A 14,728-nucleotide genomic window follows, 5' to 3' on the forward strand; every position below is an offset into this window, starting at 1 on the left:
GCGTGCCCGCTCCGACCGGTTTTAAAGGGTTAAGGAGAACATGCGGGTAAACATGCCACTCCTGGTTTCTGTAAAACTCAGAAACCAGTCTTACTTGTTATATCTATCGTCAGAGAGGCATGTAAGACTGCAACTCTGCTTCCTGGTCCCAACTCTGGATAGTCATATTTTGAGGGGTTTAATAAATTTGTCCATATTTCTAGAAATGAGAGCTGCTCCATCCAAAGTGGGATGGATGCCGTCTCTCCTAACAAGACCAGGTTTCCTCCAGAAGGTTTGCCAATTATCTATGAAGCCCACATCGTTTCTGGGACACCACTCAGACAGCCAGCAATTTAAGGAGAACATGCAGCTAAACATGTCACTCCTGGTCTGATTGGGGAGGGGACCAGAGAAAACTACAGAGTCCCACATTGTTTTGCAAAGTTGCACACCGTTTCAATATTGATTTTAGTGACCTCCGATTGGCGTAACCGGGTGTCATTGCTGCCGACATGAATGATGATTTTACTGAATTTACGTTTACCCTTAGCCAGCAGTTTTAAATTTCCCTCAATGTTGCCTACTCTGGTCCCTGGAAGACAATTGACTATGGTTGCCGGTGTCTCTAGCTTCACATGTCTGAGAACAGAATCACCAATTACCAGAGTTTGTCCCCCGGCGGGTGTGTCGCCGAGTGGGGAAAAACGGTTAGACACATGAACAGGTTGGTGGTGTACCTGGGCCTTCTGTTTAAGAGTATGCTTCCTCCTCACCGTCACCCAGCCACCCTCTTTCCCAAGCTGCTTGGGGTCTACCGGGGAACAGCTAGCGGGGCCTACGCTATCTTCGGCTGCACCAGCTACAGGGGCCTGGCTAGCTACAGGTGAATGAAGGGTCCGAAGCCGAGTCTCCAATTCAGTAATCCTGGCTTCCAGAGCAGCAAATATGCTACATTTGTTACAGATATCATTACTGCTAAAGGAGGCCGAGGAGTAGCTAAACATCTGACACAATGAGCAGGAAAGTGCAGGAGGGACAGGTGAAGCAGCCATGGTGCTAGGGAGCTGGCTACGAGCTAAGCTAAGGTAGCAAAACAGTACAGATACAGTGAGTGAATAATTTGGCTATAAATTAAGTCGTGTGTTCACAGAGATTGTGCTTTGGATGAAGCACGTGAATAGTATACTATGAAAAAAGAATGTATTTAAAAGTTTTTAATTAAATTGCTAAGCATATAAGCTACTCAGAAACATCACTGTGTTTGAGCAGGAACAGGAAATGATACTCTACCACAGAGCGGGAGAACACCAAGTGGCGTCCCACAATACTATGATGTGACAGTGCGCTCACACAGAGGCGTTGCTGCTTCAGTTGCGTGGTTTGCCACTAAATAAGATTTTTCTTGCTGCAACAGAAAGATGGAGGCATAATTTTATGACACAAATCAGTGACACATATTTAAAACACAATTCATGAAATATGTCAAAAGTTCAAACTGTGCCCATAACGTGTATACATTGCTGTGACTTATAAAGTGTCTGCTTATTTTTTTTTCTTCCAAAGTGTCAAAAACATTAGCTAATGTAGCTTAAATCACTATTAGTTTGTTAAAGAGTTGTATTTCTAATCTGATCGAATTGGACTTTTGTGTATGGTTTTGATTTTCAAATCTTTAGCATTTATTTTTCTTCGTCTCTGAGTTTAAGAGTGATCTTTGGAACTCCACTTTCTAAGAAAAAGAATAAGAAAGAAGGGAAAGGTTTCTGACACTTGTAAAGTTTACCAGCTCTACATATGGCAATATCACAGGCTCGTGATTTGCTGCACAGTGTTGAATTGGGTAGCACTCTGGCCTCACAGCACATCGCATAGCACGTCCCTATCTCAATGCCAGTGTGACTGTGGTGCTGCCCAAAAGCTTCCAGTAAACACTCCTATTTAGATCACACTTCACAAACTGTAACTTTCTGTTCATGAACCAGTAAGACTAGCAGGTACGGTAATACGTGCCTTTGCTTCTATTCCTAGGGACTATCAGGAATTCAAAAATAGACCTCCTTACTAAAATATGCTGTCCTTTGTTATTTGTATTCTCTGGTGAGCCAGCTTAGAGATGTTTTTTTTTCTTGTTACACGTGAGCCTACTTTTGTTGTTGACAGCTTTACTTCCTCATTTCTGAATCATCCACCTGCAACTGTTTTCTGTGTATAAATAAAAATAATAATTCCAAGAAAAAAGTGGATCAATTGTAATGAACAGATAACTAAATAAATAGTTTTTTAAGAAATAAAATGAACATTTAAACTCTGTTTCTCCATTTACTGATTTATATCTGATCTCTTATGTAATCATTTTAAGCACAGCTTGTGGTTTGATCAGGTTGCACGCAAGGATGCTTTATTTAGAAAAACTAATCTTAAAAACCTGTTTCGTGGTTTCCATCCCAGCCCTTTGTCTCACGTAGCACTGAGTCTTTTGTCACTTGAAATTTTTCATCTATTCATACATAATCTTCTTTCATGTGTGTCTTGCTTACTGAGAATTGATAGAGACAGTTCTCCTTACTCAGGAGCCAAGGTATTAAACAGTGCTGTTCAGATTTTGACTGTAGGTTAACTGCAAAGGACCAACATCATGACTCCAGCCTTTTTCTTCTCCATCTGCCTGTCAATGACAGCCGTTTGTCTGGTAAGCTTGACTCTTCCAGCAAAGGTATTAAATGTTGTTCAACACTGCCGGCTGTTCTGTGAAAGTCATGTAATTATAACCATGTCTGCTTAACGCGGTTGTGACGATGGATTTCCAGATTTCTAAGATGTTATGAGCGTTTAAGCGTGACACAGCTGAAGTATTTTCACATAATAGTTTTTGTTTGCAGCAAATATCCAACAATAACATTTGTCAGTGTGATTTCAAATGTGATTAAGAGTAAGTTGAAAATGTCTTGTTTTTTTATTGCAGAGGGCTGCTGTCATTAGAAATATAACTGGTGCGTTCAGTGATGAAATACTTCCAACATATTGAGGTGTTTTTAATATAAGAGCTTAAAGTTAATCTGCTGGTTTCCTCTTGTATCCACAGATGAGTTTCTGGGCGCCTCAGCGATCATTGAAAAAGTCAATGCTAAGTCAAGTAAGTGAAGATTTATAAAATAAAACTCTTTTTTGTTAACATATAAATTCTGAATGAAAATGAAAGATCCCTGAGAACTGACATGTTACAGTTTTTCTCAGTTGCTTTGGTGCATTTCTCACAACAGAATTGATCTCTGCACCACTACTAAGGCTCTTCTCAAAACAATTAGTGCAAACTACAAAACATGGTGGATAACTTGCAAAAGTGAGTCACTTCATCAGAAAGAAAAGTCAGTTGTTCAAAAGCAAGTCAGTTGCTCAAAATAAGTAGTCAATGCTTCAAAAGCAAGTCCCTTAATCAAAACAGATAATATATTCATCAAAAGCAAGTACTTATATCAAACAAAGTGTCACAATTACAAGTCATAACACCAGCACCTTTGGTCACAAAATCAAATGGTTTGAACATGTTCTCATTGTGACGGATTTCTTTGTAGGTGCTTCCCAATGACATGTCAAGTCTGGACAGCATGCATGGCATGTTGAAAACCATAAATTGTAAAGGACAATCAAGACACTTCATATGCACTCTTGATAATATTCAATTGAAAGTTTTCACAGCATTATGCAACTGGGGAAAATCAAACATTTTACAGCAAACATAAACTCACTTAGACTGTAAACCTTACTGCAGTAGTTATGAAAACCCTGAAAAACAGACACTGCTGCATATCAATCATTGATATCTAGACGCTCCCGTCTGTCTGCCCACATATTTGCATCAACATCACAGCGAATGTCAGCTCTATCGATGCATCGGGGAAAGTTTCTGGAGTGTCGAATCCACCCTCTGCAGGACTCTGCTGTGATGTCATCACAAGCTGCATCCATAGCTGCTAGCAGGGTCATTTGGGTATGTGGATGCCTGTCATATACCTTCCACCTCCAGGAAGAGAAAAACTCCTCAATTGGATTTAGGAATGGAGTGTAAGGAGGAAGAAACTCCATAAGCATCCTGTCGTGTGCTGCAAACCACTGCCTGACTACAGCAGAGTGATGGAAGCTAACATTATCCCAAACCACTACATACATTGTCCAGTTGTCACCAGGATCTTCCCTTTCATTTTGTGGGATTAGGTCCCTATAAAGAGCGTCCAGAAAAGCCAACAGGTGTTGTGTATTGTATGCACCAATACGAGGAATATGGGTGTGAACGCCATTTTCTGAGATTGCTGCACAGATTGTAATATTTCCTCCTTGTTGGCCTCGGACATCAATGGTGGCTCTTTCTCCAATGTGATTTCGTCCACGCCGTCTGCCTTTTGCGAGATTGAATCCCGCTTCGTCAAGATATATAAATATGTGCCAATTCCAGGATATGCTATACAAAGGATGAGAATGAAAAAGTCTGTAATGGTGCATTTGGCACAACAGATTGTACAGTTTGAATTGTAAATAGGATTACAGTAACATTCATAAATGTAAGTGCAGTACATGGCCTAAACTTTTACAGTAAACAGAGGTACATATGCAAACATGTTTTACCTGTACATACTGGTGACGGAGCTCCTTCACTCAATCACTGTTCAAATGGTACTTTGTACAATTGCTTCATGGACATTTCATTCCGTCTGAGGACACTTTCTATGGTGGAAATTGATATTGACTGAATATTTCCGAAGATGGTGTCATCTTCTACGACAGTTCTTTGTATTTCTCTCAGTCTCAAAGCGTTGTTTGCAGCCACCATTGCACAAATTCTTTCCTCTTGCTGCGGAGTCAAAAGTGGACCTCTTCCACCTCTTCTAGGTTGTCTGGCAGTCCTTTTTGAGATGCAGATGAAAAAACACAAACATAAATAAGCGCAAACATGCTTACAGTAATTGTTACAGGACTATCATTCAAAACTCCTTTCTTTACAGCATTACTGTATTGTACCACAGCACACTATGCCACACCTGGGCCAAGCCTGCGCTTCAGTTACAGTACGTCTATATGTAAAGATCTATAAGGTCATGTCCTAATGCAAGTCTCCTGTATGACTATGAAAGTGCAGAGCAAATTAGTTTGTGCTGAATAACTACATTACAGTATGCTCACCTGTTTTCCCGACAAAATGTCTGAATAATAGAACTTACAGTAGTTCTCCCAACATTTGGCTGCACCCTTCGACCAGCCTCGGCCATTGTGAGGCCATGGTTTATCACATGATCCACAAGTGTTGCCCTGATTTCGTCAGGAACGTGTTTGGCCTCTTCTTACCCGGTTTTGTCCTCGTCCTCCACCGATCCTCACCCCTCTTCCACAAGGCTGACGTTCCATGTTCTGCAGTTTTGTAGATTCAGTGTGCACCTCATGCCAATCCTGTCTGTTGGTTTACATTATATATATACTTGTAGAGTAGGGGATACTGTAACGCGATTTACCTGTGACTGGGTAGAAGAGGCTTTTCATTGGTTGCAAGTAAGAGTAACACGCACCAATTTTCATTAGTGTGAGATAAGGTTCACCTGAGAAAAGTAATTTATGGAGATTTTTATGGAAACTCCTTAAAAATAGGGTTTTCAAAATGGGTGTACAAATTGTTTGACAAGATGTTCAACAATTTTGAGTGCACTGACACAAGCAATGAAATGAAGACTATTAGTTGTAAGGATAATGACTATTCAGCCGGTACAAGTATAAATAATTGTGACATTCATGATAAAAGCAAGGAGATAGTGATGAATAGCAAGTCAAAAGTGACCATTCTTTAGATATTTGTACTTACTCAACTGCTTCATGTCCAAAGGCATTTGCTGCCACAAGGTTGTGCCAAAACGACTACATGTTGTGGAGGTTGAACTAACTATTGTGCAAAGTTTAATTCTGTTGTGAGAAATGCACCAAAGCAACTGAGAAAAACTAACATAAAATAGACTCCCAACAGACACAATGATCAATCAACCTTTTGGTCATTTACTGGCTTGTCTTAGTCAGCTGTTTTATTTGTGTTATTATCAAACATTGTAATTGTGCAATCAATAAAGTAAATGCTGTAAGCATTTACCTCTTTGTTTTGACATAACTGAGCAAATGGCAACCTAAGTATTGAGTATTTAACCACTCTCTGTTTGTTGTTCTGCAGCAAAAGTGTTGGTTCATGGTGACATTGTACCCACTACTACCAGGAATGCTGATCCATGCACAGCCATTGGCTGCAAGTGGCCTAAAACTGAACCCTATGTCTATGTACCTGTCTCCATTGGCACTGAATACAGTAAGCAGTACAAACTTTAACCATTAAACACAGACTTTATGAAAAGGAGAGATGGATAAAAATAGTTCAATAAAACCCATTATTATATAAATATATATAATATATATTTCAAGTGGTTTCCAAAATTACTGCTTTGTTAACTATGCTGTTTTATTGTCAGATTAACTAAAAAGCATTTAAACTGAAAGGTCATATTTGTATAAGTATTCTGAATTGATATCATATACAGATGCACACAATTTTCAAATTATGTTTTCATTTAATGTCACTTTCTCAATTTTTCTCTCTCATATATGTGGACAGACAGACAGACAGTTAGTTAGTTAGTTAGTTAGTTAGACAGACAGACAGACAGACAGACAGACAGACAGATAGATAGATAGATAGGGATAGATAGATAGGGATGGGAACTCAGAGATCCTCGAAGCAGCACAGATTGTAAATACTGTTTATGCTGCCAAGTTGAAATGGCTGAAACATATTGAAGATACTGAATACTGAAGAAGCTCCTCATCAGACTCATATTTGAATCTGCAGGCAACCAAGAGCGCAACATCATCATCAGTGCCCTAGTCACCTTCCACAATTCCACCTGCGTCCGGTTTGTCTGGCGTACAAACCAGACAGATTTCATTCACTTCTTCTCTGGAAAAGGGTGAGAATGCACTTGCTGTACTTAGACTGTCCTTGTATTTACATGGCAGGACAGGACTGATACACCCACACCCTCAAAACCCTTCGAAAATGCAATTCTGAAAATTATTGCATTACAAATATTCTGTATGTGTCATCAAAACAGGTTCTTGAAGGACCATTCTGCATTGACCTTGTGTCAGGGTTCCTGGGTCGGTGACCCAGTGTTTTCAGTTTTGTCACATTTAGGTTATGTTGCCACATCAATGTTCTCACTTCCTGCTTTTCCTGTGTCAGCGTGTCTCTTGTGTTATTAGCCAGATTATGTTCAGCTGTGTACTCACTGGTCTCTCATTATCATCCTCATCAGTCTGTGTATTTAAGTCCTCTGTTTCCACTCATTCACTGTCGTGTCATTGATGTTGTTCCTGTCGCGTGTTCAGTTCAGTCAGCCAGTTAGTCTACCAGTCCATTAAGTTCAGCCAGCCATCCTGTCATCTTTTGTCTCCGTTTCCAATAAACCTCATTCTGCACCAAGAGTCGTGCGTGTGGGTCATCTCTTCCTCGCCTCCGCACACGACCCCTGACACCTTGTACTGTAAAATGTCCAGTTTTATTTTTGTTTGCTACTAGATGAAATTTATACTGTTGCATAGGAGTGTAAAGCGCATTTTATTCATCTGCTCTTAATTATTTCACATACTATTTGGTCCACTAGTTCCAAAACTAGAGACCGGCCCCTTGTAAGGCGAAAAGATGAATCTGGTGGGTTATTAGATGATTAAGGGATGACAGATGTTTAAAAATCTTCTGAGATTGATTTGACCGGTATCTGTTTATTTACTTTAGTTGATAATGGATATGTGTGTTTTTTATTTTAAAATATTATTTAAGATATTAAAGTACAAAAGCTAAAGTGTGGTTCGAGCAGTGTCTATAGAGCCACAGTGTCAAAGTCACATGATTACTGTCATTGCTTTTTTTGGTACTTTAGCCTTAACATGACTAGCTGAAGGAGGAGGATGCATAGTGCTAGGCAATAGAACAGTCCACCTATTTTTTAAGTGATGTCATTGTCTATATCAGGTGTTATTCATACCTGGGCCGTCAGAGTGGAGGACAGCCAATCTCCCTACAGAGAAATGGTTGCTTGTATCAGTCGACGGTGCAACATGAGGTTCTTCATGCTCTGGGCTTCCACCACGAGCAGGTCCGCTCTGACAGAGATCAGCATGTGAGGATCCTTACTGGGAACATCATCCCAGGTCAGCTGAACTACCCAAAACGTTGGTTACAGTTAACTTAGTACACAATGGGACATCCTCCTGTTTCACAGCAGTGTACATATTACAAGTAATCTGTGTTTTTCCAAACTCAGCACATAAAACACTGCAGTTCAAGTGAGCACTGCATAGAAGATTTTGTTTGTATTTCTTTAGTCCCAAGACTATCAAACAAATGACCACAGGAGAGATTAGCTAGCATTTCGATGTATACATCTTCAAAGAGCTGAGACTGAAGACGGATTTTGAAGTGGAAGCATATAAAAACATGTAATATTTTATGGAAATTTCTGTTTAGGAAAAGAGAACAACTTTGTGAAAGTGCAGACCAACAATTTGCAGTCTCCCTATGACTTCACTTCTGTCATGCACTATGGCAGGTGAGTTGCTGTGTGAGAGGGACTTTGTAAGGTTTTATATTCCCTTACATGTTTTGCATTTTCTGCAAGAAAGTGGGGGATGGATTTTTAATGTTAAATACTTTATAGGCCCATTTTCTCCTCTGTTTTCCCAATATAACCGCGTATGTATGTTTGTGTGTGTGTTTGTGTGCTGTTGTTTGTTCTTTTAGATTATACTTCTCCAAGAATGGGAAGCCAACAATTGTTGCCAGGTCCAATCCTAATCGTAATTTTGGAAATGCTTTCCAAATGAGTGCCAATGACACTGCTCGTGTAAACGGGCTTTATGGATGCTGTGAGTAATTAAGACACACCCACAAAAAAGAAATTCTTTTTGTACGAAGCAAGTACTGATCGGAGTTGATTTTTTTTTCCTAACCAGAAATTCAGCAAGAACCTTCAACTTTGCATCCAGATTCTTCAGATGCCCAAACACCAGCATTACACCAAGGGATTGGATCCACTATACTTAAAATAAAACAAAAAATGTGCTGCAAATATCACATTTAGAGAGTTGAAGTTCTGGGTCTTTGTTTTACGAGCTAAACTGCAGGCTTATATACCAGAGGGTGATGGTGTTATCTCGCTTTCTGTTGAGGTTTTCTCCCCTTTTGATTAATTAACTTTGTAACTGTAAATGATGCAGACATAGAAACAAACCTTGCGACTGCGACATGTCTCAAAAAATTTTGTTTGGCAAAACAGCAAAGTGAAAAAATATGTGAACAAAACAAAAAGTCAAATCTTTCATGGAATGATCATGACTGTTGTCTTACTCTATACATGACCAGCAGTTTCTTTTGTATCAACAAGATATAGTGTGTAGATATTGTCCAGTGTCACAAGTGTAAGAAGAAGAATCTTTCTTCTGATATTTTAAAAATCTATTTTTCTGACAATGTCTTTTTCCTAATTTTTCTTGCTTGAACGTACGTGTGTGTGTGTGTGTGTGTGTGTGTGTGTGTGTGTGTGTGTGTTTGAGTGAGTATGTGAGAATGCGTGTCTCTCTGTGTGCGTGACTTCCAACTGTTTCTAACAACATCCTTAGTCATAAAATCGTAATCTCCCCAACGCCCAATTTATGGTTCAATTCCTGTATTGGTTCACCATAGGGGTGGGCGACATAAACGATATACGATAGAAACAATATAAATTTGGCCAACGATAGAGATTTTGACTATATCGCTCTATCGTGATAGCGCATGGTGATGATGTCATCAAGCTGTGCCTGTTTTGGTCGAAAGCATCGCAGCGGCTACAACAATTATCATCTGCAAATCATGGCGGGCGACAGTCACAGCAAAGAGATGAAGCACTTTTGAAATATGGGGAAAGCCAAAAACTGCGCTTCCTCCACTTCCGTAACATCCCTGACCACCAGAATTCCTCACGTTAACTTTTATCGAGTGGAGAAAAAGTTAGCGTTCATCCTCCAGCTTCACTCTGCTAATGTTATGCTAACATAGCTGTGTCGCTAGCAATCACGTAGCACAACATTATATACCAGGTAGTCCAACTTCAGTAACCCTGCAAATGTCACTTCTGTTTATTTTTCTGTCTTCATTTATGTTGGAAGTGGTAGCAGAGCTGTACGTTTTAATTAGTTTCAAAAATATCTGTCAGAACATGGTATGAAATGTTTAGGTGTAAACTAGCGAGCTAACTTCCTGTTAACTTCTAACTCCGTTAAATTGAATAAATTCTGTTTTCGTGGATGCCTGGATGTTAAACTTAATTGTTACACCCAATAAAGCAGCAACATTTCTGCACGCCCAAATCGGTTCGAGGTCAGTAAGCACAACCAGAATTCATACAGGCACACTCTCGATTTTTGAGAAAATTAAAGGATTGTAAGTGTGCCTTATAGTGTGCAAAATACGTTATACAGAAGAAAAGAATATATCATGATATATATCGTTACCGCACATGCTTCAAATTATATCGCGATATGGATTTTAGGCCATATCGCCCAGCCCTACTTCACCATGCACAACACAGTGAAGCCACAAAAGGGCAGGGAGCTTACCACACAAGAAACAGAATCTTCACAAGGGATGTGTCTACAATAATCCTCCCCCAGCACAGAGTGGCTGGAGAGGTGGTCAGGATCAAAGGAATGTCTTGATCCTATAGATTGAACTAAGACCTTAAAAATTTAAGAAACACATTGACAACATTCAACAATTAGACTTAACAGGGGCCATTAGAAAAGCCACAATGTTCATAGAGGGACCATGCAGCTCACACTTGACTGTGACTCCTGACCAGGGCTGGACTGGGACAAAAAATCGGCCCGGGCATTTTGACTAGAGACCGGCCCACCAGGTATTATAGGAAAAACCATAAATCCTTTGAATGAAAACAAACACTGTTGTCACAGTGATGTACACTGTCTTGTTGGTATATATGTATCAGTCTAATAAACTTAAACCTACACCATCCTTCCTATTCTGCTATTCTAAACAGTACCTGAAAGTAGACTGCTTGGTCAAGTTAACCTCCTGAACTAACTACAACACATGGTGAAAACCTGAAATTAAGACAGAGAAGAATGGAGGTGAGACATGATCATTACTGATTACTGATGACAGATTTAGATATATTTTCATAAACCATTCATTTGCCACATCAATAAACAGCATGGCAGGGCAAAATATGTTTTCTAACATGGCAACCTTTAAAAAGTGAAAGGAGACAGAAAGACAGGTGAGAAAGAATAAAACTTAATTGACTTTTTGATGGCATTTTACACACAGTACTGGTACAGTATCTAGAAAATGTGGGAAATACTGGCATCATATACAGTACTTACTTCTGAAGAAAATATGATGGGACCCTAAAAAAATTACTATGTACAATAATGGATTTCTATACATTTTACATCAGATGAAAATGTTTGTTGTAAGATTCAGACAATTATTTGTTAAAAGCGAGACATTGTAAATGACAATAAAAAAGAAAAGTATTTCTTTGTGCCCCCCTCTCCCTGTTAATGCCCTACCTGGTCCCCCTGGCAAAACTTTGCTAGACCCGCCCCTGCACAATTACCAGCTGTCAGCTACTTAGAAAAGGATCCTGGTGTTATCTGTCTCTCAGAAACAGTTCATAACTTCCCTTCAACTCATTCATGTCCAGTGTTGGGACTAACGCGTTATTAAGTAACACGTTACAGTAACTACTACTAGTTATTATGCCAAAATCAGGAATGCATTAGTCGTTACTGGGATTTAGATAGGCTCGTTATTCGTTACTTCGTGTGGTGGCTATCGCGGAGCTTCCACAGATTCAGTAACATTAGCAAGTGGTGGAGGCAGCAGGTGGATGAGGGAAAGTCAATTCAATTCAATTTATTTATTTATATAGCGCCAAATCACAACAAAAGTCGCCTCAAGGCGCTTCATAGATACAGAGAAAAACCCAACAATCATATGACCCCCTATGAGCAAGCACTTTGGCGACAGTGGGAAGGAAAAACTCCCTTTTAACAGGAAGAAACCTCCGGCAGAACCAGGCTCAGGGAGGGGCGGCCATCTGCTGCGACCGGTTGGGGTGAGAGAAGGAAGGCAGGATAAAAGACATGCTGTGGAAGAGAGACAGAGGTTAATAACAGATATGATTCAATGCAGAGAGGTCTATTAACACATAGTGAGTGAGAAAGGTGACTGGAAAGGAAAAACCCAATGCATCATGGGAATCCCCGGCAGCCTACGTCTAATGCAGCATAACTAAGGGAGGATTCAGGGTCACCTGGTCCAGCCCTAACTATATGCTTTAGCAAAAAGGAAAGTTTTAAGCCTAATCTTAAAAGTAGAGATAGTGTCTGTCTCCCGAATCCAAACTGGAAGCTGGTTCCACAGAAGAGGGGCCTGAAAACTGAAGGCTCTGCCTCCCATTCTACTTTTAAATACTCTAGGAACAACAAGTAGGCCTGCAGAGCGGGAGCGAAGTGCTCTAATAGGGTGATATGGTACTACAAGGTCATTAAGATAAGATGGGGCCTGATTATTTAAGACCTTGTATGTGAGGAGCAGGATTTTGAATTCAATTCTGGATTTAACAGGAAGCCAAAACAGGAGAGATCTGCTCTCTCTTTCTAGTCCCTGTCAGGACTCTTGCTGCAGCATTTTGGATTAGCTGAAGGCTTTTCAGTGAGTTTTTTGGACATCCTGGTAATAATGAATTGCAGTCGTCCAGCCTGGAAGTAATAAATGCATGAACTAGTTTTTCAGCGTCACTCTGAGACAGGATATTTCTAATTTTAGAGATGTTGCGCAAATGGAAGAACGCAGTCTTACATATTTGTTTAATATGTGCGTTGAAGGACATGTCCTGGTCAAAAATGACTCCAAGGTTCCTCACAGTGTTACTGGAGGCCAAGGTAATGCCATCCAGAGTAAGAATCTGGTTAGATACCATATTTCTAAGCTTTTCAGCGCCGAGTACAATGACCTCAGTTTTATCTGAATTAAGAAGCAGAAAGTTAGCGGCCATCCAAGTCTTTATGTCTTTAAGACATTCCTGCAGTTTAACTAATTGGTGTGTGTTATCTGGCTTCATGGACAGATAGAGCTGGGTGCCATCTGCATAGCAGTGAAAATGTATGCTATGTCTTCTAATGATGCTGCCTAAGGGAAGCATGTATAATGTAAACAGAATTGGTCCTAGCACTGAACCCTGTGGAACTCCATAATTAACCTCAGTGTGTGAAGAGGACTCTCCATTTACATGCACAAATTGGAGTCTATTAGATAGATATGATACAAACCACTGCAGTGCAGTACCTGTAATACCTACAGCATGTTCTAATCGCTCTAATAGGATATTATGGTCAACAGTATCGAACGCTGCACTAAGGTCAAGAAGGACAAGCACAGAGATGAGTCCACTGTCAGAGGCCATAAGAAGATCATTTGTAACCTTCAATAAAGCTGTTTCTGTGCTGTGATGAACTCTGAAACCTGACTGAAACTCTTCAAATAAACCATTCCTCTGCAGATGATCTGTTAGCTGTTTGACAACTACTCTTTCAAGGATTTTTGATATGAAAGGAAGGTTGGAGATTGGCCTATAATTAGCTAAGACTGCTGGGTCTAGAGATGGCTTTTTGAGTAAAGGTTTAACTGCAGCCACCTTGAAGGCCTGTGGTACATAGCTGATTATTAGAGATAGGTTGATCATATATAAGATCGAAGAATTAATCAATGGCAGGACTTCTTTGAGCAGTTTTGTAGGAATGGGGTCTAAAAGACACGTTGATGGTTTGGAGGAAGTAATTATTGAAGTTAACTCAGAAAGATCAATTGGAGAAAAAGAGTCTAACTTAACATCAATGGAACTAAGAGTAGCTGTAGATAATATTACATCTGTGGGATGATTATTGGTAATTTTTTCTCTAATGATAAAAATTTTATTTGTGAAGAAGTTCATGAAGTCATCACTACTTAACGTTAAAGGGATGGTTGGCTCAACAGAGCTCTGACTGTTTGTCAGCCTGGCTACAGTGCTGAAGAGAAACCTGTGGTTGTTCTTATTTTCTTCAATCAGTGACGAATAGTAAGCTGTTCTGGCTTTGCGGAGGGCTTTCTTATAAAGCAACAAACTATTTCTCCAGGCTAAATGATGATCCTCTAAATTTGTGACACGCCATTTCCTCTCCAGATTACGAGTCATCTGCTTTAGCCTACGTGTTTGAGAATCATACCACGGAGTCAGGTACTTCTGATTAGAGACCTTAGTTTTCACTGGAGCTACAGTATCCAGAGTCGTACGTAGTGAGGAGGTGAAATTATTACCTCCTCACAATCAGGTTTCGCAATAAGATGCCCCACAAATGATGTATGCCAGTAAAAAAGAATTACAGCTATGTTCCTGACCGTGTTTATGGGCCAAATGTTTTGTTCTTTACATTGTCTTTCTTCTATATAATTGTTAAACATTTAATAAATGTGTCTACAAAAAAGATTTTTTAAAAATCAGACATTTCACACAGACACCCAAATGATTTCTGACCTGATGAAGGGGGCTGAAAGTTGCCCTGCTCTTGACCAGCTTCTGCTGCTCTCTCCCTGCTCACTGTCAGCAGCTGGCAGGCTCAG

General features: G+C 39.9%; 1 protein-coding gene and 1 long non-coding RNA gene across 3 annotated transcripts in view; both read left to right on the forward strand.

Moving 5' to 3' along the window:
- Positions 1 to 1,127, forward strand: part of LOC146500015 (uncharacterized) — a 44,167-nt gene extending 43,040 nt beyond the window's left edge. The window contains exon 4 of the long non-coding RNA XR_014869858.1: positions 923 to 1,127. This is a non-coding gene — a long non-coding RNA (uncharacterized LOC146500015). The remainder of the gene's footprint in view (positions 1 to 922) is intronic.
- Positions 1,128 to 2,239: 1,112 nt separating this feature from the next.
- Positions 2,240 to 10,440, forward strand: LOC146500016 (high choriolytic enzyme 1-like). Of its 2 annotated transcripts, XM_085135891.1 has the most exons (9): positions 2,244 to 2,671; positions 2,945 to 2,972; positions 3,065 to 3,115; positions 6,185 to 6,316; positions 6,854 to 6,971; positions 8,036 to 8,214; positions 8,531 to 8,612; positions 8,804 to 8,928; positions 9,016 to 10,440. In XM_085135891.1, coding segments are annotated over exons 1-9 (771 nt in total). In that variant the 5' UTR covers positions 2,244 to 2,617; the 3' UTR covers positions 9,018 to 10,440. The 2 variants fall into 2 exon arrangements, with proteins under 2 accessions (XP_084992016.1, XP_084992017.1); XM_085135890.1 differs by lacking the exon at positions 9,016 to 10,440 and having other exon boundaries at positions 2,240 to 2,671; positions 8,804 to 8,936.
- Positions 10,441 to 14,728: the final 4,288 nt, after the last annotated feature.

The sequence above is a fragment of the Neolamprologus multifasciatus genome, chromosome 16, assembly GCF_963576455.1.
Source record: "Neolamprologus multifasciatus chromosome 16, fNeoMul1.2, whole genome shotgun sequence".
In the NCBI taxonomy this organism is placed as follows: Eukaryota; Metazoa; Chordata; class Actinopteri; order Cichliformes; family Cichlidae; genus Neolamprologus; species Neolamprologus multifasciatus.